The sequence below is a fragment of the Sceloporus occidentalis genome, unplaced genomic scaffold, assembly GCF_023333645.1.
Source record: "Sceloporus occidentalis isolate IW3139 unplaced genomic scaffold, rSceOcc1.0.p SCAF_10, whole genome shotgun sequence".
Taxonomy (NCBI): domain Eukaryota; kingdom Metazoa; phylum Chordata; class Lepidosauria; order Squamata; family Phrynosomatidae; genus Sceloporus; species Sceloporus occidentalis.
Window position 1 is genome coordinate 10,036,565 of NW_028316990.1, and position 22,600 is coordinate 10,059,164.

General features: G+C 44.5%; 1 protein-coding gene across 1 annotated transcript; it reads right to left on the reverse strand.

Annotated features, from left to right (window-relative positions):
* Positions 1–44: 44 nt before the first annotated feature.
* Positions 45–11,549, reverse strand: LOC149305859 (telomeric repeat-binding factor 2-like). Its single transcript, XM_089540847.1, has 10 exons — positions 11,330–11,549; positions 10,749–10,832; positions 7,409–7,539; positions 6,961–7,047; positions 6,457–6,603; positions 5,773–6,146; positions 4,491–4,925; positions 3,221–3,303; positions 2,049–2,101; positions 45–824 (listed from the first exon to the last, which is right to left on the reverse strand). The coding sequence occupies exons 1-10, from the start codon at positions 11,520–11,522 to the stop codon at positions 666–668; spliced, it is 1,746 nt and encodes a 581-aa protein (XP_089396973.1). The 5' UTR covers positions 11,523–11,549; the 3' UTR covers positions 45–665.
* Between the last annotated feature and the right edge of the window lie 11,051 nt (positions 11,550–22,600).

Here is a 22,600-nt window from a genome sequence, read left to right on the forward strand (position 1 = left end):
ACTGCACCCAAGAAACAAAAACCCAGGCAGGGAACTCAAGCAGATTAACTGATACATACAAAACTGCTTTATTCTTCAAAATACACACAAAATGTTAGCACCAGTCTCTCTTTTGTTTGGCCCTAAAAAGAAGGGATTCGACTGGGTTTTAATGCCTCTGCTCCTAACAATAGAGAAAATTCCCCAATGGAAGCCACAGCAGTCTTTAAAGAAATCAAGAGGAAACATCTCAACTCTCTTGTGCCTTAAAGACAATAAGGAACGTATATATTCTCACAACCTTTTTGCTCACAATCTTTCAGAGGAACTGTCCTCCCATCACCCCTCTGTTCTAATACCAAGTTTGGCCAACATGCCTACGAAAAGTAACAGGTAAAACAGCTACGCTGTCCGTCTGGAAACGCAGAACAACTAGTGACCCGTCTGTCCCTCCTGGGAGAACCGAGTGTCCGTTCTGACCTGTAGACGCTTCTCAACTACGATCTTCTGAGGAACACGAGAAGAGGCTTCCTGCGATGCTGGCTGAACAAGGGTCCCATTGCCAGCCCTAGAATGTGGCATGGGCCCAATGCAATCTCCAGGGAAGGTCCTCTGGTCTGTGTTTTGGCAGCTGAATATTAGAAGTGCATACGCAATGCCCCCCTGCCCCCCAAACCCCACTAAGTTCACTGGATCCCAAGCTTCTTCATGGTCCGCCAGCGGTCCTTGATCATCACCGGTGTTCGCTCCTTGAAAGGGTACATGCGGAAAATGGTCTTCCAGTTCCCTTCTCCAAATTTCTTTACGCCTGCCTTGATCCACTGAGACTCCTCTGAAGTCCACCTCTACAGGGAAAAGGAGAGAGATACTCAGGAGAAATAACAAAGGCCAAAACAGGGATTTGGTGAGATGTCCAAATGGAATTTTTAAAAGGTTGGTGGGGATAATTGTGAGAGATGACTCAGTCAGAGATCGGAAGTAACCTGAGTCAGTGAGAGAGGAAACAGCGAAGGGAAAGAGTCTGTACTGAGGGCCGGTTAGGCGAATCAAAGAGGTTCAACTAGGATTTAGATTTTATGACTGTATCGTTCATGACATATTATTTGTATTAATTTACACTTTTATAGTATTGTTTTAACTTTGTTATAGTAATATTTAATCTTGTTTGTGGTTTTAGATTATGCACTGTAGGCAGGCTTCTGTTTCTATTTTGGATTGTTGTTTTCTCAAAGTTGTAAAGCGCTATGGAAAGCCTATAGCGTTATACAAATAAACGTAATAATAATAATAATGATGATGATGAGTGGAATTAATAAGAACAACAACCTCAAAATCCTGTAACCATAACTTTCTGGGACTCTACATTGAGCATCTGCCTAATACATTTTTCTTTATATATGCATTCATGTAGCTCTGGGAATAATGAAAATGTATTAAGAATTGTATAAGTCTAGAAATTTAGGTCAAAAATTGACCCAAAAAACCTGAGTCGGCTTATCCGTGGGGTCAAAGTACTATGTCTGAACGCTCATTAAAAAGAAGGAAACATCCCTTGGTGAAAGGGAAGAGTATAATGTGTCTTGGAAGCACTGATCCCCTCTACGCTCTCATCCATCCAGCCTTAAGGGTGAACACAAAGAGCTGCGTCTGCTGGAATTTTATTAGTTCTTTGACATTGTTTTGCTCTGCTTCATCCTTTAGATCCTTTGCTAAATGCCCCTATGTTTTACCCTTGACTTATCCATGAGTCATAGCAAAATCCGTAATTTTGGTCCCAAAACTTGCCCTCAACTTATACATGAGGTCGACTTACAGTTGAGTATATACAGTAAGAAGTCAGATGCATATGGTTTCTCTGTGGAGACAGGTTGCCAGAATTTAAGTGGAGGTTCCCAGTGCCATTAATTATCAGTTCATTAGGTAAGCCAGTCCCAGAGCTCAGTGGACGGCAGGGCTATTTCAGTGCAGCAGGGAGGGGAGTGCGCTGGCCAACTGTCTCTCCTTTAAAAGAGGGGATCTGCTTTCTGCTCATCAGTTTGTCCACCTAGAATTGGAGTGGGCTTCCTTACCTTTTTCTTACAGCCAGCGACGGAGGTGTTGCTACTGCTTCTCCCTTTCGAGCCTGAAAGACAAATCCAATCAGCAACCACGCCTTCTGTGGACGCTGGGAGGTGGCAGTGCTACAGTTATGGGACTTTGCCTTTCGGAAGGGAAAGGCGACCATTTCAGTGGCAACTCTGCATGCAACCACTTGGTTGAACCAGCTGCACCTACCACCTTCCTACTCATGGTTGGGAAGTTCTGCCACTTGCTGCCATGTCCATTAGGAGCCCCAGGGAAAATTACAGTGGCCAAGCTGGGAGTTGCCAAGTTTCACACCTTTTACCTTAAGCAAGCTTTTATAGAGTCTCCTGATTTCACTCTGTGGGCAGCCCACTACTTCCCACCAATTACAGTTCTTCCTATTTTAGGCAGCTGTTCCCTCTTCCCATGCAAGGAGGATCTCAAAAACAAGTGTTATTTATTATCTGGTTTTGCTGCCGTTTTCTTGTGTTTGCTTGTATTTTGTTGGATGTGTGCCATTTGTGGTTTCAGAGTTGTGATTTTAAGCATGTAGATGCCTAAATATAAATGAAACAAGAAAGGGAGGAGGAACTAAGATGATGGGATCTACAACCCAACACACCCAGAGGGTATCAGTTTGAAGAAGGCGGATGCTGGCTGGAATGATACTAGGAAAGCCTGGAGGTCTCCCTTTGCCAATGCTGGACCCAGTTCCGGCATCCCAGTGGCCACCAGTGCTTGGAATATGGGGCAGAGAGGCTATCAAGCACCCTACAACCTCCCAGTCCTGAGCTCTCCTAGTCACCTGCCTAGCAGGACAATCCACTGCTCATTTTATTTCTGGTTCACAGGGCAGAGATGCTGTTTTGTCACATGCTGTTTTCTCTGTGCAGCTGGAGAGCTGGACCCTCCCTTTGTGACGATGCAGCAGTTGCCCTGAAGGACCCCTTACCCAGGAGGGGAGGGTGGACAACCCCCATCTTTTCCCTACTCCAGCTACCAACCTTTCTAAGGAGCGGGTTATGAGGCACAACTGGCAGCTGGGGCCATATCACAGGTTTGTTCCTTGGGCCTATCCAAAAGGCAGGGGCAACCTCAGGAGGTCTTGAAGACCTCAAGTGTGGCTTCACCTTGCCCTCTCCCCTCTGGCAGGTACATTCACACGTTCCTCACTTACTCTGGTCAAAGAGTTCATCTTCATCACTCCAGACCTCTTTCTCTTCATTCTGACCATCAGTGGTGATGTCCTCCTTGGCTGACCTGAATGTAGCAGAGAAAGGCACACCGCAGGTAAGGAAACAACTTGATGTGTCTCAGGGCAGTCAAGAAAAACCACATCTTGGGCATTTTAGAGACTGGGCTGGGCAGATGAGAGTGGCATGCATCCATTCATCCATTAAGAGCCCTGGTGGCACAGTGGTTAAATGCCTGTACTGCAGCCACTCACTCACAAACCATAGGATGCGAGTTCAATACCAGCAAAAGGGCTCAAGCTCAACTCAGGCTTGCATCCTTCCGAGGTTGCTAAAATGAGTACCCAGATTGTTGGGGGCAATTAGCTTACACCTTGTAAACCGCTTAGGGAGTGCTTAAGTGTACTGATAAGCAGTACAGAAATGTACCTGCTATTGCTATTTATCTCCCTCTCAGAACTAGGGTTTGGTACTTTATATATTCCTGCAGAGAAAATGCAAAATGCAACTGAGTGCCCAAAACATCTAGGTTTCATTCCATGATCTGAACCTCGAGTAGTACACACCCCTATTTTACAGAAGGCTGAAGCTTATGTCCAGCCAGGAAATGTCTTGGGAAGGTGAGACTGAACTGGGAACTACCAGCTAAGAATTCAGTGGGCCAGATTCCCAGAAGAATGTCAAGGAGTCACCGAGCATTCATGTTCACCATGTACACAGGTTTTATATGCTCAGCAGACGTATAGCCTAGTAAATGGGCAACTGTTAGTGAAACAGGCCTCTCACAATCATATTTGCCATATAGCATTTCAATAACAACAACAACAACAATAAATATCCAGCAGTTGCAACAAAACTTTGCAATGTCAGCTCATGTACTGGAGAACAGGCTGTTCTTGGGGTGATCTCTTCCTTGCCCTGCAAAAGTGTCAGCGCTTTCCAGAATGAGAGGAACGGTATTTAAAGATTGGAAGGAAGCCCATCAGTCTTAATCGCTGTGAAGGCCCTGGTGACCAGTAGTAGCAACAGAGGACAGATTTGATGGGTAGTGAGTGCTCTTTGCCTTCTGGTTTCACTGGGGCACCCCTTTGAACATCTCTGGGTCGCCACAGATCCATTATAGTACTGCACCCGTCACCTGACCAGGACCTTGAACCTGGTTGACCTGGGACCTGAGCAGATGGAGAATCCAAAACCATGACAACTGCTAACATCCCTAAGGAAGCCAAAGTAAAAAGACTCCAAAAAAGGTACCTGGGCGACTTCTGAGGAACCTCTGGGGTGGACTTTGGGGGTTCTGTTGTCTGGAGACCCACCCGCACCACCAGCTGCCTAGACAAAATTTCCTTGTCAGCCGGCTTCCTGCAACCGCCGTCCTTCTTCTGCCTCAAAACCAACTCGGCGATGGTCATTGGGTGTTTAGCTTTCCGCAAGGACTTGGACTTGGACCCAGAAGTAACAGCCTTGCTGTCCCCTTCCTCCACTATTTCCTCTTCCTCTTCCTCCTCCTCCTCCTCTCGCTGGCGCTTGGCTCTGTGAGATTCAGACCTCTGAGACAGCTTGGGGCAAGTCCAGTCCATTTCATCTAGTTTTTCAAAGGCAGCACTGGGGTCTGGGGAGTCCGAGAGAACCTCAAAAGCTGCTTTGAGAACAGAAAGTCCATAGGAAGTTGGTCTCTTAGGCGAAAGGCTAGGAAACAAGGGGATCAGAGCAGGTTGTTTCACAAGCTTTGATGATTAGAATTGCCCCTCTAAGGACCTCAGCGAGCCTCACCGTCCCCATTTCCCCTTTCTAACGAACTGTCCCACTACAAAGTCCTCTTCCGCCATCAGAAAACGGTTGAAGATCACCCAGAAGGCATAAGCTCAAACAGCCAAGGCAAACCATCTGTCTTGTAAAGTAATTTCTACTCATATAAGAGAATGGCAGCTTCTGGGTTACACAGAACCCTTCCCTCAGGCAGAAAGGAAAGGCAGGAATGACACATTAGCAGCTAAATTCATTTAGTCACCCCCAAAGCCTCAGCTCTTGAAAAACATCACTGTGACTCAAAGTGTAGTCTTAACAACAGAGACACTATTACTATTCTTTTAGTTATCTTTTAATTTGCTACAAAGGAAGTGGAACAGAAAGAGAATTTGAAAATATTTGGAAAATGGCAAAAAAACCACAACGTTTTTCAAGTGCCAAGAAACCCTGATCAGAAGAAGAACACTGGGCTGGTGAGAATCTGGGGCTTAATCTGCGTAAAATTTGCAGACGGCTGCTTTGCACAGAAAACAGCATTTGCTGTCCCAAAATAATATTCCTGCACATTAAATGCTGTATTCTGTGCAAAGAAAGTGAATTTAGCCAAGAATAAGCCCTGAATTGCAAAAAGGCTTTGAAAAATGTGCAGCTTTCTATGCCCCTTTTCTAGCAGGAAGGAAATGGCTAAAATTACAACTTCCTTCCCTGAAGAAGAAAATTAGTGAAGAATTAGGTCCTCACAAAGAAACTGTTCAGTTTGTTTCCACTCTGCTCTTACATCACTTACCAGACACAGGCGCCGGGCTTGACCAAATCCTTGGAAGTCGTAGGGATAGTGGACTCTGCAGCAGTCTCTGCAACAGTCCTGGAGGCTTCTCCATTCATTTTGGAAGCTGTGCTGCTCTCACCAACCTCTCCTTCACAATGCAAAGCTGCTTCCTTCTGGACAGCAACTGCCAGAGAGCTTTCTTCCAAAGTCTCTGGCTCTTCTCCTGCCAGTTCTTGGGTCTCACCCTCAAGCGCATCCTTCCTCAAGGTCTCTTTCATTCCTCCCTCGCCAGGAACTTCCTCCAGAGCCTCTGAAACTTCCACCTCCTCAATAGCACCTTCCACAGGATTCAGCTGGGGCTCCATCTTATCTGCTGAATTCTTTTGGGCCATCTTCCATGAAGGATAGAAACAGAGTAAACAGAACATTTATCTGCTTTATTCTCTTTTTCTAATTAGACGCAGCAGCATGACCATTCATCTCCTGGGGCAACTGTGCATGAAGGCACCTTGCTCAGCCAGAACAGACAGCAGCCATTCCTGCGCTGCGGAAGGACTCCTGTTTTTAAGCCTCAAACATCAACTATGCTTATTTGACTATACTGGCTAGAGAGGAGTTGCTACTGTGACAAAGTAAGTGACATTCAAGTGCATCTTGCTCAAGGCCCAATGTCTGAAGGCAGTGCACAAAACCAACACTTACCATTAAAAGAAAGGGGTCTGAATCATCCATGTAGTCTTCCAAAAACATCAGGACTGTCTGCTGGAAACACTTGTATGAGAAGTTCCAGATAGTTGGGTGAGTGAAGTTCCTCTCTCGGATGATGCTCTGAAATGTCAACCTCATTTTCTGGGCAAAAGAAAAATGGTTTTGAGCACTTTTAAGGGTACGGAGAAACAATCAGAGTTTGGGAAAGTTTACACAAAGCAAACCATACCAGCAACCTAAGCAACAGCAGAAATGCTAGAAGTGGCTGACAGCACAAGCTGTGCCAATAGACACTCCTGGCTGGACAGAGGTTTCTCTGAATGAGCAAAGAGGACAGGACAGTGTCATTTGACGGATGCTGGATAGGAAAATGAAGGATGAGAAGCCATGCATCCATCTGCCTCCAGCCCAGTGAAAAAGAACCTATGATGACTCACGCCGTCGACACCCCACTCCCTCCCTCCATTCCTCCCGAATGAACCCAAATTCAAAGCTCACCTGGGCGCTGGGGTCTTTTGACATGTGTTTCTTCAAGATGTTTCTGGCTTGTTCATATTCTTTATTCTTCAAGCAAGCAATCACTGCCTGGAGCAGAAAGACAAAAGGATGGCTGGCAAGGAAGACTTTCTGGAGATTTTCTAAATCTGATAAGATATCCCACTACTGTATTCTATGCAGCTCAAAGGAACACAGAAATAACCCCAGCTGAAGCCTTGGGGATTCCCAGCCTCTCATTTTAGGATGGTCAGAGGAAAGCCTTCTCCCCTGAGCCCTAACCTCTGTACTCTCCCCTGCCAGGCACCTATTTCTGGGCTAGGAGTTAAAGCTTCAGTGGCATCCTTCCCCAAAGCAAAACAATGCCTCCGAAGCGACAACCATCTTCCTGTTTGCTGACTAACTAGAGTCAGGTGTAAGTGTCTATGGAAAAGGAAATGTGAACCCTTACAGCTTCTTTAATTTTTTTATTTATTTCTTTGAACTTGTCAACATCCACGTCCAACTCTTTCCGCATCTTCTCCAGAAGAACAAGAGCACACTCCAGAGGCGTTAACCCGTTCTTTGAATCAATTGTCCAATCTACAAGGCAAACATAGAACTTGTATTATCTGTAAAATATATATAATTGCTATACAGACACATACAGAGATAAATGAACTTTGCTTTGCACATATGGCACAATCTTTGCTTCAACTGCAGCCAGAAAACATGTTAAGAAGAGGCCAGTATCCTGGAAAAAATAACATATAATGATAGCTGAGGCTCCTCTGATGCTGTTAAAAAACTGTCCATCTAACTCTTTCAAAGCCTTTTATGTTCAGTTTCCAGAATGGCCAGAGAGTGGGACTCCCTGCTTCTACTTTCTCCACCGTCCTTCACCTACTTCCCTTTCCCCCATTTCTTATTACACTTTGGGGTTGTTATCAGTTGGGGACCGTATGAGAAATCCATTCTGTTGCAGGTCAACCTTTAACTCAATTTGCCCAATCAAAATATCACATCTTGAAAATGTAAACACCTACGTAATTAAACACCAAATTTAAAATTAATCAAAAAGGAACATCTACAAATTTCAACAAATGCTAAGGTGTTTCCACCAATGATGTGGGTGCAAAAGTTTTCTGTGGGATGTTCGTGCTCCTACAAAAAAAGAGAGCAATTCATTCATAACACTGAGAGGTAAAGATATGGTCTTCCACTGTATTACAGGACAATTCATTAGGCAAACTGGGCAGTTTCTAGGTGAGAGTTTTCTGAAGAACATTGCAGCTTTGAAACTGCCAGGTTTGCCCAATGGATTGTCACACAACACAGTAGATGTTCCTCTGGGTTAATTTTAAAGTTAGTGTCTAATTAGGTGTAAAAGGAACAACTCTTTTACAAGTCAATGGAAAACTAGGAGTGTGAGAAAGTACCTGTATTTTCCATTGACTTGTAAGAGGGTAAAATAAAATTACATATATATATATATATATATATATATATATATATGAGACAGTATCTATGTTTTCCACTGACCTGTAAAAGGGAGGACAAAATAAAGCTACAAACACACATAATCATCCAAACAACTATCAAGTTATGAATTCACCTTTTGGCATGACATTTCTTAATATTACATTTAAACCTATTTGTGTGTGCTTTATATACATACATATATATATATATATATATATATATATATATTCTGTACAGTAGGTCCTTGTTATCTGCTGGGGTTTGGACCCCCTTGGATAACAAAATCTGTGGATGCTCAACTCCCATTAAATATAATGGCATAGCAAAACAGTCTTCCTTATATAAAATGGCAAAATCAAACTTTGCCATTTGGATTTTATACTTTTTTTAAAAATGTTTTCAATCTGCATCAACAGAAGTATAGTGTCTAGATCAAAGGAAGTAATAGTGCCACTGTTTTGTCCCAAGAGGGAATGCTATGGACTTTGGGTGTAGTAAGGCCTCTGGCTCCCAGGAACAGCCAGAACAAAAGACTTGTCCACAAATGTCTTAAGCTTTCAAAAGCTTTACTGGTTATAAACACAAAACATGAAACTGATCTCCTTTTTCTCAATAGTCCTTCTTAAATACCTTGCTCTCTCTTCTTGGTGGGTTTTATCTTTCTTCTTCTGTGGACTTATCTTTGTCAAAGGAAAATACTCTTGGCTGAAATCTTACTACACAACTGAAACTAGCTGGAGGGAGACAGTATAAGACCCTGGAATTTCCCACAATCCTTATCTTTCTTAAAGCTGTAGATCTCTGTTTCCTCTCCTAAACTGATATATAGAAAGTCTAATATAATCTCAACTAAATATATGTCTCAAGAGCATCGAAGATGCTCAGGAGGCATGACAGCCACTCTATTCTGCTTTGGTCAGGCCCCACCTGGAATACTGTGTCCAGTTCTGGGCACCACAATTTAAGAAGGACATTGAGAAACTGGAGCGTGTCCAAAGGAGGTGACTAAATGGTGACGGGTCTGGAAACCATGAAGCCCAGTGAGGAACGTCTCAGGGAGCTGAGGATGTTTAGCCTGGAGAAGAGAAGGTTAAGAGGTGATATGATAGCCCTGTTTAAATACTTGAAGGGATGTCATATTGAGGAGGGAGCAAGCTTGTTTTCTGCTGCTCCAGAGAACAGAACCCGGAACAATGGATGCAAGCTGCAGGAAAAGAGATTCCACCTCAACATTCAGAGGAACTTCCTGAGAGTAAGGGCTGTTTGACAGTGGAACACACTCCTTCCTCAGAGTGTAATGGAGTCTCTTTCCTTGGAGGTCTTTAAGCAGAGGCTGGATGGCCATCTGTCAGGGATGCTTTGATTTGGATTTCCTGCATGGCAGAAGGGGGTTGGACTGGATGGCCCTTTGGTCTCTTCCAACACTATGATTCTATAATCTGCTGGTGCTTGAATCCATGGATAAAAAAATCCGTGGATAAGGAGGGATGACTGTACACTAATACTGAGTTTGAAATATTTATGGTCTGTTTTGTTTTGTTTAGCAGGAGCCATTCAAATAAAGATGCTAAACCCATTTTCAGGAAAGCCATATCTGCTGTTTCCGTAAATGCCTCTGACCTCCTCTCTGCAAACGGAAGCAAAGAGCAGTTGTAGCTTTTTGTGGGTTTTTAGAGGCCATGTTCTAGAAGAGTTTATTCCTGATGTTTCACCTGTATCTGTGGCTGGCATCTCCAGAGAATGCTGGCATGGAAGAGAGTGGGAGATATACACACACACACACAGAGCCTGGGTTGGAAGGAGTGATTTTCAGGTTAATCTGCGTATTGTTCTGTTGTTGAATGGCAAGGCTTCAGGGTGGGAGGCTATGAAAAGAGGATTAGTGTCTGCTAATTGGGGATCAGATACTAATCCTCTTTGCATAGCCTCCCACTCCAAGGCCTTGCCATTCAAGCACAGAACAATACACAGATTAACATGCAAATTGCTTCCTCTCGACCAATAGTGTGTGTGTATATCTATCTATCTCCCACTCTGTTCCATGGCAGCGTTCTCTGAAGAGGCCAAAGCCACAGATGCTGGCGAAAGGTCAGGAATCAACTCTTCTAGAGCATGGCCACACAGCCCCCAAAACCCACAACAAACTATGGATGCCAGCCTTGAAAGCCTTCACCTTCACAAGGAGCAGTTACACGCTGACGATGGTAAGAGTTTGTGTTGCGAGTACAGTGCACTGTGTTTGTAGAAGGAGCCCTTGGACAAGCGCTTCTTGGGGAAGACACTGGCAAGGCCTGGCAGTGCCACTAACTCACTCTTAATTCAATACCAACCTTCTTCGATCCTGGAGAGAAGCTGGACGATGCGCAGCTGAAGGAGGACGTGCTTCTCCAGCGCCAAGGGCCGGGCCAAGAGGGCTGCAGGAGAGGCAAGAGGCGCAAGTCAGGCACAGGATACGGGGCCATGCTCCGGAAGAAGGCATGCCTTCCTCCAGGAAAAGGAAGGTCCAAAACAACCATTACATGACTAAGTGTCTGCAAAGGCACTTTGATCCTTCGGAGGAATAGAGATAAATATTGGCTTTATCACTTAGTAAATGATTTGCAAACTGAGAGAAGAGAAAAGCCCCCGATTCTGTTTAGGAATAATAACAACAACAACAACAATAACAATATGGCTAAGTGTATGCAAAGTACTACCGACTATAGATAGGTTTATAGAAATACACACGTCTTAATAAAGGTGAGTAAACCATTTGCAAACCGAGGGAAAGGAGAAGGCCCTGCTTTCAATTACATACAGAACTGTGTTCCTAATACTACCAACCACACAAACCTCTTAGTAAACACTTAGTAAGGCTGCAGAGACCATTCTAGGCTTAGAGACAGCTTGGCTTCTTCCGCCGGCCGCTCACCGTAGATGACGTCACGGAGCTGCCGGAAGTCGGCGCTGCGTCCGGCCCGGAAGGCCTGCGCGGCCTGGTGGGCGTAGAAGAGCACGGCCCAGCGGTTGACCGCCTCCTCCAGCGCCTTCCCCCGGCTCTCCGACGCCGCCGCCGACGCCATGCCTCCCGCCGCTGACGGCTTCGGACGCCCGCCGCGCGCCATCCACACCGGAAGGGGAAGGGGCCGGAAGTGACGACGAGGACGCGTCGACGCAGCGACGGGCGCCAGGACTACGTTTCCCATGAGGCCGCGCGGAGGGAAGCGAAGGGGGTCGAAATTGGAAGCTCTTGAAGAACAGCGCGGGAAGCGATGGCCTCTGGCCGCCTCCGCTTTCAGTCCTATGGCGCCATCCTACGGCACCCTGGGATTGGGATGATTGTTACTGTTACTGACAGCCCTTGAACCGCCATGGCTCCATCGTGTGGAATCCTGGGATTGAGATGGTGAGGATGATGGTGATGGCTGCATCCTCACCGCAGAAGGACTAAATGGAGAGTCTGGCCAGAGCCTGAGAAGGTTTGAATCACTGGAAAAGAGAAGAGAGGAGGCAGAGAGGAAGGCCATGGGCCAGAGGCCATGGCCTGGCTTTGCAGGACCTGCGCAGCCCCTCTCATCCGCAGGGCTGCCATGAAGGAAGTTAACAACCACAGCAGGAGAAGAGTGCGCAGGATCCCATGGAGGGCCCAAAAGGCACGCAAAGGGCAAGCCTGGGATCTCCCTGGAAGAAGCCCAGAGGACCTCACTTTGGCCGCATCTTGAGGGAAGATGAACCATTACAAGGCAATGGCACTAGGAAAGATGGCGGAAAGGAGAGAGAAAGGAGGCCTGTGTGCTGAGGACCCAGGCCATGTCTCATCCACAGCCAGGGCTCCAGGGGTCAGGCGTGACGCAAAGCAGGGCTAACAACAACAACAGCAGCAGCAAAGCTGTTTCACAGGCCTTTGGGAAGAAGAAGTTTTGTTGGGGCAGTCGGGGCCTTCTTTCACTCCCCAAAGGCAGCTCATGAGAATGGGATGGACGGCTGTCCAAAGATGGGGAAACCTCCCCTGAGCGTGTCTCTCTTTCCCTCCTGGGGCACCAGAACCGGTTTCCAAAGCTGGTTCTATGACCTAAGCCCTGAAGCCTCTCTCTCCAAAGAAGAGGGTCCCCTCCAGGAATGAGGAACGCCAGTGGAGCAAAGCCTTCGGCCTTAAGACAAAACAAAATACCCACTCTCACCCTTATTGTTATTATTGTTATTATTATTAATTGGATTGGTACCTGCCTTTCTCCCTGGATGGGATCCAAGGCGGCCTGTTAAAGAGATTGTAAATGGGTTTGTACTATACATGCAAAATATCAAGGTAACCTTTTAGAGAACGATATAGTTGGAATAATGCAGTGCCTTGGCTTCATTATTATTAACCTTTATTTATAAAGCGCTGTAAATTTACACAGCGTTGTACATGCAATCTTTTTCATTAGATGGTTCCCTGCCCTCAGGCTTACAATCTAGAAAGACAGGACACAAAAGGAGAAGGGAAAGGTGGCAGGGAGGATAATACATATAAAATACAAGGCAATACAGGAAATGATTCAATAAAACAAACAACAAAAGAGCATCAAATAGCAAGTGACAATTATGCAATGCCTGGGAAGGCTTCTCTGAACAAGATGGTCTTCAGCTCCGTTTTGAAGCTGGTTAAAGAAGTGATATGGGCCCTTGTGTCTCGTGGGGGAAGAAGCTTCTGCAGTCCTGGGATTTGTAGTTTTACTAGATCTTTCACCTTCTCTGACAAAGTGTATCAGTGCCTCAGAAAACTACAAATCCCAGGATTATGTAGGATGGCACCAGGGCACTTAAAGTAGCATCAAACTGCATTATTTCCACAGTGTAGATGCACCCACAGATAGAAAACAACAGCCAACTCAAATTGACACATAAAGTGAAGTACTGTACTTTTGGGGACACACTAATGCAGGCGATGTGGTTTTCCTGTATTGGTTTTGTAAACTGACCACATTGGCCCAAGAGGGATGGACCTGGTCCACAATCTTGTCCTTCCCTATCCCTGAACTACATCATTCCTCTTTCAGACATTGTGTTAAAGATAAAGCTAGCTTTTTTATTAGAATTGCTCTGACTTTGGGTGGGAGTCGTGGAAAGCCAAGTCTATCTACCAACCTCCTGACTTCCAAATTCTCAACGGATAGGATCTGAGACGGACCCCTTCCTTCCTTCCCCCTGCCATTGGCTTTTTATATTTCCCCCCCATCCCTCCTCAGCAAAGGAAATGGGAGTGAATTCCTCCCTTCTCTCCTGGGCCTGAATAAAACGCCCCTCCGGGAAGGGAGGGAAAACATCCTAAGGATGAAAGAGAAAGGAAAAAATAATAGCCCAGCGCATGCCAAATGGAAAAGTATGAAATGCTACAGAGAGACCCATAAGAGGCATTTGGAACGAGGAACATCATGCTTTAAAAAGAAGGGGAGTTGGTTTTCTCTCTTAATACATGCAGCAAGCGTTACGCCAGGCAAGAGCCATTTAACAACCCCAAATACATGATTTCCATTCCAGGGAATGATTAAAGCTATGATAGCTAACTCTTTTGGTGGAAAGTGTGACCAGATAATAATAATAATAATAATAATAATAATAATCCCCCCATGGAATCAAAGCGGATTACAACAAGAATATTAGATACAAAAAATAATTGTACAGTAAACATAAGCCAGAATACAAAATATAAACCTAATGTCTAAAGCAAGGGAAATTATATATATATATATATATATATATATATATATATAAAAATACAAAGAACAAAATCCACAGTATCAACATATTAAAAAATATACCCTAACATAGTTAATCTAAATAAGAAATATCAACTTTCCCCTAGCAGCAAAAAATACAGTTCAATACAGATACTAAGGCCTGTTACAGACAGCCAAAATAAAGCTGCTTCGAGTCACAGTGGAGGTATGGTGTTTCAATGATGCGTGCGTCCTAAGAGTCCAGAAGCCACACCAAAGCCACGCTCCAGTCCTTAGGGCTGGAGCATGGCTTTGGTGTGACTTCTGGACTCTTAGGACGCATGCATCATTGAAATACCATACCTCCACTGTGACTCGAAGCAGCTTTATTTTGGCTGTCTGTAACAGGCCTAAGAGAACAATAATACAATAGCAGCAGGAGACCATAGTCCCATATACTCCCAAAACATTACATAATAGTAACTTTCCCCAGCAGAAAAACTACTGTTCAATACAAATACTAGGACAGTAATAATACAATAATGGCAGGAGACCACCAAAAACATTGCAAGATAATAGCAAATTCCTTGCCTTAGATTAAATTAAACACTTAAAACAATACAAAGCCAGTAAAATGCCACACTTCACCTAAGCTGGTCCTGGTTGGTCCTGGACAGGAGGCAAGCTCTGGGCCCATCTCCCTTCTTAGGCTGGTGGCTGGATGGTCCGGAGGAGAGCCGTGAGGCTGTTGAAGCCTGGCCTTGGACTTCCTTGATGCCGCTTACAGCTGGCCATAGTTGGTATCAACACGGAGGTGAGCTCCAGAGTATGTCCTCCATTTGGGGCTGGGGCAAGATGGTCAAAGGTCTGTGAGCCAGCTTTTAAAGATGCCTCTCTCACAGGCACGCTTCCTTTCAAGCAGCAAGGCTGGAGTAGTGTTCCTGGATAGTCTTGGGTCATCCCCAAAGAAAACACTCTCTCAGCCTTAAGGGAAAGCAACAGCAAACCTCCTCTGAGCAAGTCTTGCCAAGAAAACTCTTAGGGTTGCCATGAGTCAGAAACGACTTGAAGGCACACGACCATGTCTCACTTCTTGGCCTCAGCAAATGGACAAACGTATCCCAAGTCAGGGCAAGTTTCTTCCTTCCCAGAGGACCTTTGGGACTAGACTGAGCTATATATTTATATATGCATGTATGTGTGTATTAATTAAATTGGCTGGCTCTCAAGTGGCCAGATGTGGGAAGAACATTTCTGTTGTCCCTTTTCCTGGGAGGAAAGGATGTTCTTCTTAAATAGCAGACTTCTCTGTTGAAGACCTGCCCCATGTTTTTGGACAAGAGAGGAAGACTGCAATGAGGAGATGAGGAGGATTTCCCAGTGAGCAATTAGCAACTCCATCTCTTATGGCATGGCTCCTCCTAAAGCAGATGAACAGAGGAGGAGGAGATCAATGTCCATCTTTTCCCCAGTCCAAAGGTGGCTTGCAAAAGTTAGATAAGAGCCAAACCCTCTTGCATGGCAAGGAGTTGGACTGGGTGGCCCTAATGGATTCTGTGCATAGTATACAAAAATTAAAAGTGTAATTAAACCGTGTGTGCCTTCAAGTCGATTTATGGCAATTCTAAGGCGATCCTATCACAAGGTTTTCTTGCCGGGTTTCTTCAGGGTCAGTTTGCCATGGCCATTCTCTGAGGCTGAGAGTGTCTGGCCTGCCCAAGGTGGGTTTCGTGGCCCAGAACGGAATCGAACCCTGGTCTCCAGAGTCATACAACAACAACAACAGTAATAACAACCACAAAACAGACCAGCAGCCAGGGGGAGCTGTTGCAACAGGGAAGTTGTGTGTGTGTCTGCTAAGTACTGAAGGGGAGGAATGATGGTGAATAAGTCTTGCGTTGCATCCAGCAACCTGGACCTCCAAAAAAGCCTTGTTTCCAACACCTGATCTCCTTCCTCTGCCTTTCCTCAACAAAGAACACAAGAGGGAGCTCAAACGTATGCCAACATTTTGTACACAGATACGGTGGTGCTACAAAACCCGGTAAACTCTTGGAGATCTTTGGATTAAAGTTTTTTTTGAGTTTTAAAAGGAAAATGTTGGATTTCTTAGGTGTTTACTAGAAGTACCTCCTTGACCTGTCAGTGCCATGCTTGTGGCGGTGCTACAAAACCCGGTACCACCCATGCGAATATAATATGAAGAGAAGGCTTAGAGTCGGGAAAAAGAGGAGTGAAAAGAAGGCCAGGAATGGGAAGGGCAGCCATGGAAGAATTGGGTAAGGTCCTAAAGTGTAAAGATATACAACTGAGCATGAAAGTCACAATTGTCCAAGCCATTGTATTTCCTGTCAACATGGACTGATGCGAGAGCAGGACAGTGAGGAAAACATAAGTGGGAAATGAATTGATTTGAGATATGGAGCTGGAGAAGAGCACTGAGGAGACCATGGATGGCCAAGAAAACCACGAAATGGGTCTTTGAACAGATCAAGCCTGAAATCTTCCTGGAAGCTAGGATGGTCAAGCTGAGTCTCTCATACTTTGGCCACATCACGAGAAGGAACGACTCATTGGAAAAGATAATAATGCTAGGAAAGATGGAGGGATATAAAGACCTCATTTTAGATGGATGGACTAAATTAAGGAGGTCACAAGTATGACATTGCAGGACCTGAGCAGAGCATTTGAGGACAGGGGGTTCTAGCGATGTCTCATCCAGAGGGTCGCCATGAGTCCTGGTAGACTCAAGGGCAGTTAACAACAACAAACCCCCAAGTTACAAAGCCACTCTAAAACTTTGGCACCAGAGGTGTGGAGGGAATTCCCAGCTTTGGGAGCTGTCATTTCATCTCTCCTAAGGCATTCCTTTAGGAAACCCGAGTGGACTGCTCATCATCAGGTTGTCCTGCGCCAAGCCTGCCAGGAGTGAGTTCATCCTTCTCGGCCTCCTCCTCTCTCTTGGCAGCTCCTGGGAGAAAGCAGGGAGAGGAGGTGGGGGAAATCCCCGGTTGCTACTGTGTGCTCACCCACATTCTTTGCTCATGGAGTCATCATAATAACAATCATCGCCACCACCATCATCATCATCGTCCCCGGCCAGGAAAGTCTCTGGTTTCGCTCCGCCAAAACCAACAGAGTCCAGGAAGAAACAAATCACCCTCATGCTTGGGCTTTTGCTCTTGATTGTGAGATTTATGAGCCTCCGTGCTGTGATTAGAGATGAAAGGGACACATTCCAGGGCAGAGACCTGGGCATTACTGAGGTCTCATGTGCTCTTGGCCTTCGGCCCGATTTACTATATTAAAAAAGAAGGCTGGGTGGGAAGCAAAGGGAAAATTACAAGGCCCCCCCCCCTCCTCAGCGGATGCACCAGACGGACCCCCATGGCCTGGCTACTGCTGCCTGACATTGAGGAAAACCCCGTTTCCAGTCCTGAACATCTACTAAGCCCTGCTGGGAACAACTAGCTGTAGTGCTTTCATTAAAAACAAACTTCTTCTATTCTATTCTGGATTTGCATTTACTGAGTTTGTTAATAACGTATCAGAATTTGCACTCCTGGCAAGATCACATGTTTATTTATGAAGCACATTAACTTATGAAGCAATGAAATTTCCAGAAGGAACCCAGGGTCAAGTATGTGATTAGATTGTCTCAACGGACTGTTGTTGTTGTTTTTAACTTTTGTATTATGACTGTTTTAAATAATTTTTGGGGGGGAGAGATTATCTAGATTTGAAAGCAAGTGACTTTGTTGCTGATAACTGAACCATCAATAGCATAAGATATTTTGAGTCTTTTGGTTGGCTGATGAAAATTATCACCAGGATATGTATTTTGGATTTTATTATAGACTTGGAAGTGACCCCCCAAATCCCCAAACACCCGCCAAGGCAGGAATATACATCAAAAGCATCCCCGACAGATGGTCCTCTGTTTAAAACTTCCAAACACGGGAAAGAGCAACACCTTTGGAGAAGTCCATTCCACTCTTGGACAGTTTGAGGAAGTTCTTCTTGATGTTTAGCTTAAACCCTTTGTTCTTGTAATTCGAATCCAGTGGTTCAGATCTGACCCTCTGGAGCTTTAGAAAATAAGTGTGCTCCATCATCTCTGCATAACAGCCCTTCAGATATTTCAAGATGGCTATCACAGTTTACCAGTCCTCTCTGCCCCAGGCTAGGTGTATTCATAACCCTCTACTCTCCCACAGAGGACTTGCTTTCCAAACCCTTTACTATCTTGGTGGCCCTTCCATGGACATGTCCCAGCTTGACAATAACCCCTTTAAACTGTGGTGCCTAGAAGACAGACTCCATGGGGTAACTGTCCAAACAGAACAAAACAGTACTATCGCTTCCCATGATCTAAACTTTTGTTGATGCAGATGAGAATTGTGTTGGCTTTTTTGATGCCACATCAAACTGTTGACTCATGTTTAGGCACTGGTCTGCTCAGACCTTCTAGATCCTACCGATGATGAGTGTGTTGTTGATCTCAACCAAGTGCCACCAGTCTTCCTTCAGCACCCATTTGAGCCATGGTTGTGGTCTGACAAGAAGGGTCAAACTTGGATTTTACTAGCTGTTATCACATAAACACACATCATAAGGCAGAGGTTCTCTGTCTTTGATCCTTCGGCTGCTTTGTAGTTCAGGTCCCAGAAGCATGGCCAATGAAGACAGATTCCAAGAGACAAAATCCAAAGCTTCTGGAGGATGAAAGGTTGAGAAGCATGAACATAATGAGTAAGAGCAGCCTTCCAGTAGCGATCCTGTACTACTAAATCAGAAGGCAAAACCAGGCATTACATTAATTTGCCTGAATGCAAAAGGCACACACAGTTTTTGTTCTGCAAATGGAAGCTCTAGGTAGGGCTGATTTTTAGTAAAGTTGGGGAGGATAACCCTGTGTTGATGAGGTTCAAGATGCCCCACAGTTACTATTTGGATCACACACAAAGAGTGGTTTTGTGCAATTAACTCTGCGTTTTCTTGTTCACAAGAAATTATAAATATGGTGTGAGGATGCCTATTGCTACACAGAAGGGCAATCCGTGTAGGAAAACGCTCCCTCTGCCCTGCTTTCGCCGGGGCAGTCCTGAGGACAATGCGTCATCCCATTTTTGAATCTGCTTTAAAGAAGTTCCAGTTTCTCTCGCCCTCTCCTCCTCCTTTATGTCTTTGTCCTTGGGTCACTTCAGCTGGTGCAAACATATTTCAAAGTACAAAAGGTCTCATCTAAGGATAAATGTGTGATATTCAATTAAATATATAATGAATAAAAGTAATTTGCACTCAGTTAACTGAGCAGAAGGGAGTGGAGTGGTGCAGGCAGAATCTGTCCCTTCTCAGTCAGCTCAGGTAAAAGCAAACGGTTCTTCCTGATGAATAACTTTTGCCATCTTGACCCACTTGATGTCCCTTAGCCACTTGTGTCCACAGCTAATTCCAGTTAGTATGTAGTCTAGGGGTGGGAGAGTTATTGCTAGCCTTTAGCTCCCATGATCATCCCTAGCCATTGGCCCTACTGGCTGGGGCTGATTGGCTGGATGAGCTGATCTGCTCCAGAAGGTACCAAAGGTGGAAGGTCAGAGATCAGAGGGATTCTACTGAAGTCTTAAGTAACACCAGAGACAGATCTCTGTGCAGAAGAATTATGGAGAAGGAGCTGCAAATGTCTTCTTCCCCATTTGGTCTTTGTGGCATCCCATGCACTGCCTTGTTGGTGTCCTGACATGCGTTTTGCTACCAACTCCAACCAACTTCCAGGACCCAGTCAAGGGGAAAATAAAGTTGCCTTTGTTGAAAGTGATAAGACTCTTTTACGGCCGCTGCTATCATCTGCTCCATAAGCGTATCCAGATATGAGATAATGTCTGACGTGGACCAAATGGGTCACCGCTGTGTCTTTTTTCTAGCAAACTTACTGTGCAATTCCTGTTGGATCATGATGACGCTGGTGATGGAGATGATAATCTGAATGTTTGGGTCTCCCATTCTTGTGACTAGCGCTCAAAATCTAAGTCTGTTAAAGTGCAAACTTTGTGAGATGACCATAAATACACTTCTACCTGCCTGTATCTGAAGCAAGGGAACTGTGGTCAGTCTGTGGACCAGAGCTCCCAGGATCTCCCCAAATGACACATTTTGTGATGTCTTGCCAGTAGGGTTGGTACAGATTTCAAATTTGTGTGCATATTTGTGGGAACGGGGCAACATTTCAGCAGGGGAGAAGCAAGACTGAAGAATGGCCCAACAGTCAAATTTCAGATACATTTGGGTGGGTGGTGGATGGGAGGATTTGTGCCTTTCAGATGCAAACATCACACATAGAATATGCTGGAATAGTTCATCACAGACACAGTAATCTGGCTAGAAAGAGAGATGCTCAGCACCATATGCAGTAATAGGACCTGACTGACCAAGTGTTCAAATTCATACATCGAACTGAGAGATTACAGAGGATAACTTTAAAACTATATGGTGTCTGTTCTGTTTGCGTCAGAAACATACTTTGTCCACAATCCTCTACTTTAGAGTCGCACATTGTAACTCAAACTTTTGTGTGTGCATTTAACTGGATTGCCTTTGTAACCATATTTGTACAATTAGCAACACAAAGCATTAATAATATTCATATTATTAATACAAATGACTGGTTTAAAATACTATAACTGATTAGATAGATGTTTGAGAAAACATCACTCCTTCCTGTGGCTGAAAGAAGAGAAAAACAACCCCCCCCCCCCGAATCTGAAACGTCCCAAAAGCGTTGTCCATCGTGTGTCATCTCTCGGCAAATAACCGAATTGCTGCAATGAAGGGGAAAGATTTACCCTCCCTGCATTCTTTGTGTTTATGACTGCAGATAAGAGGGAGCCACTGTGCAGATAGAGCAGCACTGAGGCTCCTAACCCTGTCCTTATTATCTCTGCGCTTTCCAGCTCTCTCTAACTTGGTGGTTACAAAAATATAACAATAAAAACGGATGAGGCGGTCAGGCTGGCCTCCAGCTCATGTGGCCTGACTGGCTGGACTGGAAAATAAAGAAGGAGGGCAACAATGAACGTTTCCTGTGAAAAAGGACACCTTTCCACACATCCTGCCCGCCACAGTTCGGCCATAACCACCACCTGAACATATTTCCTGTGACTGAATAAACAGAGACCAGGAAGGCAAAACCATGTGTGAAAGCAGGCCAAAGGGCGCATGTAGATGCATGCTTAATATCTGGGCTCAGGAGGCCCCCTTTGCTGACCACTTCTCCCTGTTCAGAGAGAGAGATCAAGGCTGCCTCCGCACTGCAGGAGCAATCCAGGCTGAGGCCACTGTCACTGCCTTGGCTCCAAAATGTTAATTCTATTCAGGCTGACTCTCCCTCAAATCGAATCCCATAAACATGCTTGCCTTTTCTAAATGTCGTATGAGGCCTTCAGGGTCATTGCATGAAACGCTGTTGTGAAAGACATGTGTTTGGGTAAAATATGCAGATAATCCCTGGTCATAAGTGTTGTTTTCTTGAAGTTCAGGAGTGAACGTCATCATGCTCTTCTGCCTTGACTTCCTTCAGTAATCTGATACTTTTGGCTACTATTGAATACTCAGGATCAAGAGAGACAGTGGTTGGAATGAATCTGACAGACTTGGGTTCGGATCTCTGTTCAGCCTTGGAAACCCAGTCACACTCTCTCAGCCTCAGAGGAAGGCAGCCATTGGCCTCCTTGGGAAGGCTGAGGCCCACCTCTTCAGACACGCTTTTAAAAGAGTCTGTTTGTAAACAACCGGCTGGCGATGCGCTTTCATTTTAAAGTGTTTTATACAGTTTTTGTTCTTTTAATTGCTGTCTATTTTACACATTGCAATAATTTAATTCCTTTTTAATGCACCTCTTTTCTATATTTTGAATCGTATTGCATTTTATTTAATATGGTGAAGCCGCTCTGAGTCTATAATAGTTCTATAATGATAAACATAATAATATAATATATTATTATTATTATTATTATTATTATATGGATATATATTATTTATTTATATTATATTATTTATTTTATATTATAATAATTTATTTATAATAATTATATATAATATATAATTTATATTATTTATTAATATTAATGTTATTAATAATATAAATTATATATATTATATATTATTATAATATAAAATAAATAATATAATATAAATAAATAACATATGTCCATATAAATAATATAAATAATATATATTAATATAAATAAAGAACTAATATGATTGGAAGAAACGGAGGTGCAATGGTTGGAGCATTGGACCAGGCCTTTGGGAGACCTTGTCTCTCTCAGCCTCCTCAGGGGAAGAAGGCAATGAAGGCAAACCTCCTGCTCTGAAGGAATCTTGCCAAGGAAGCCCCATGACGGCAGGTTCTCTGGAGGGTCAGGGTAACTCCAAAGGCCCATCATGACCGCAGCCATTTTTGTACTCTAAAAAAGTAACTTTTCCAGGCTGACAGGAAACTGGCT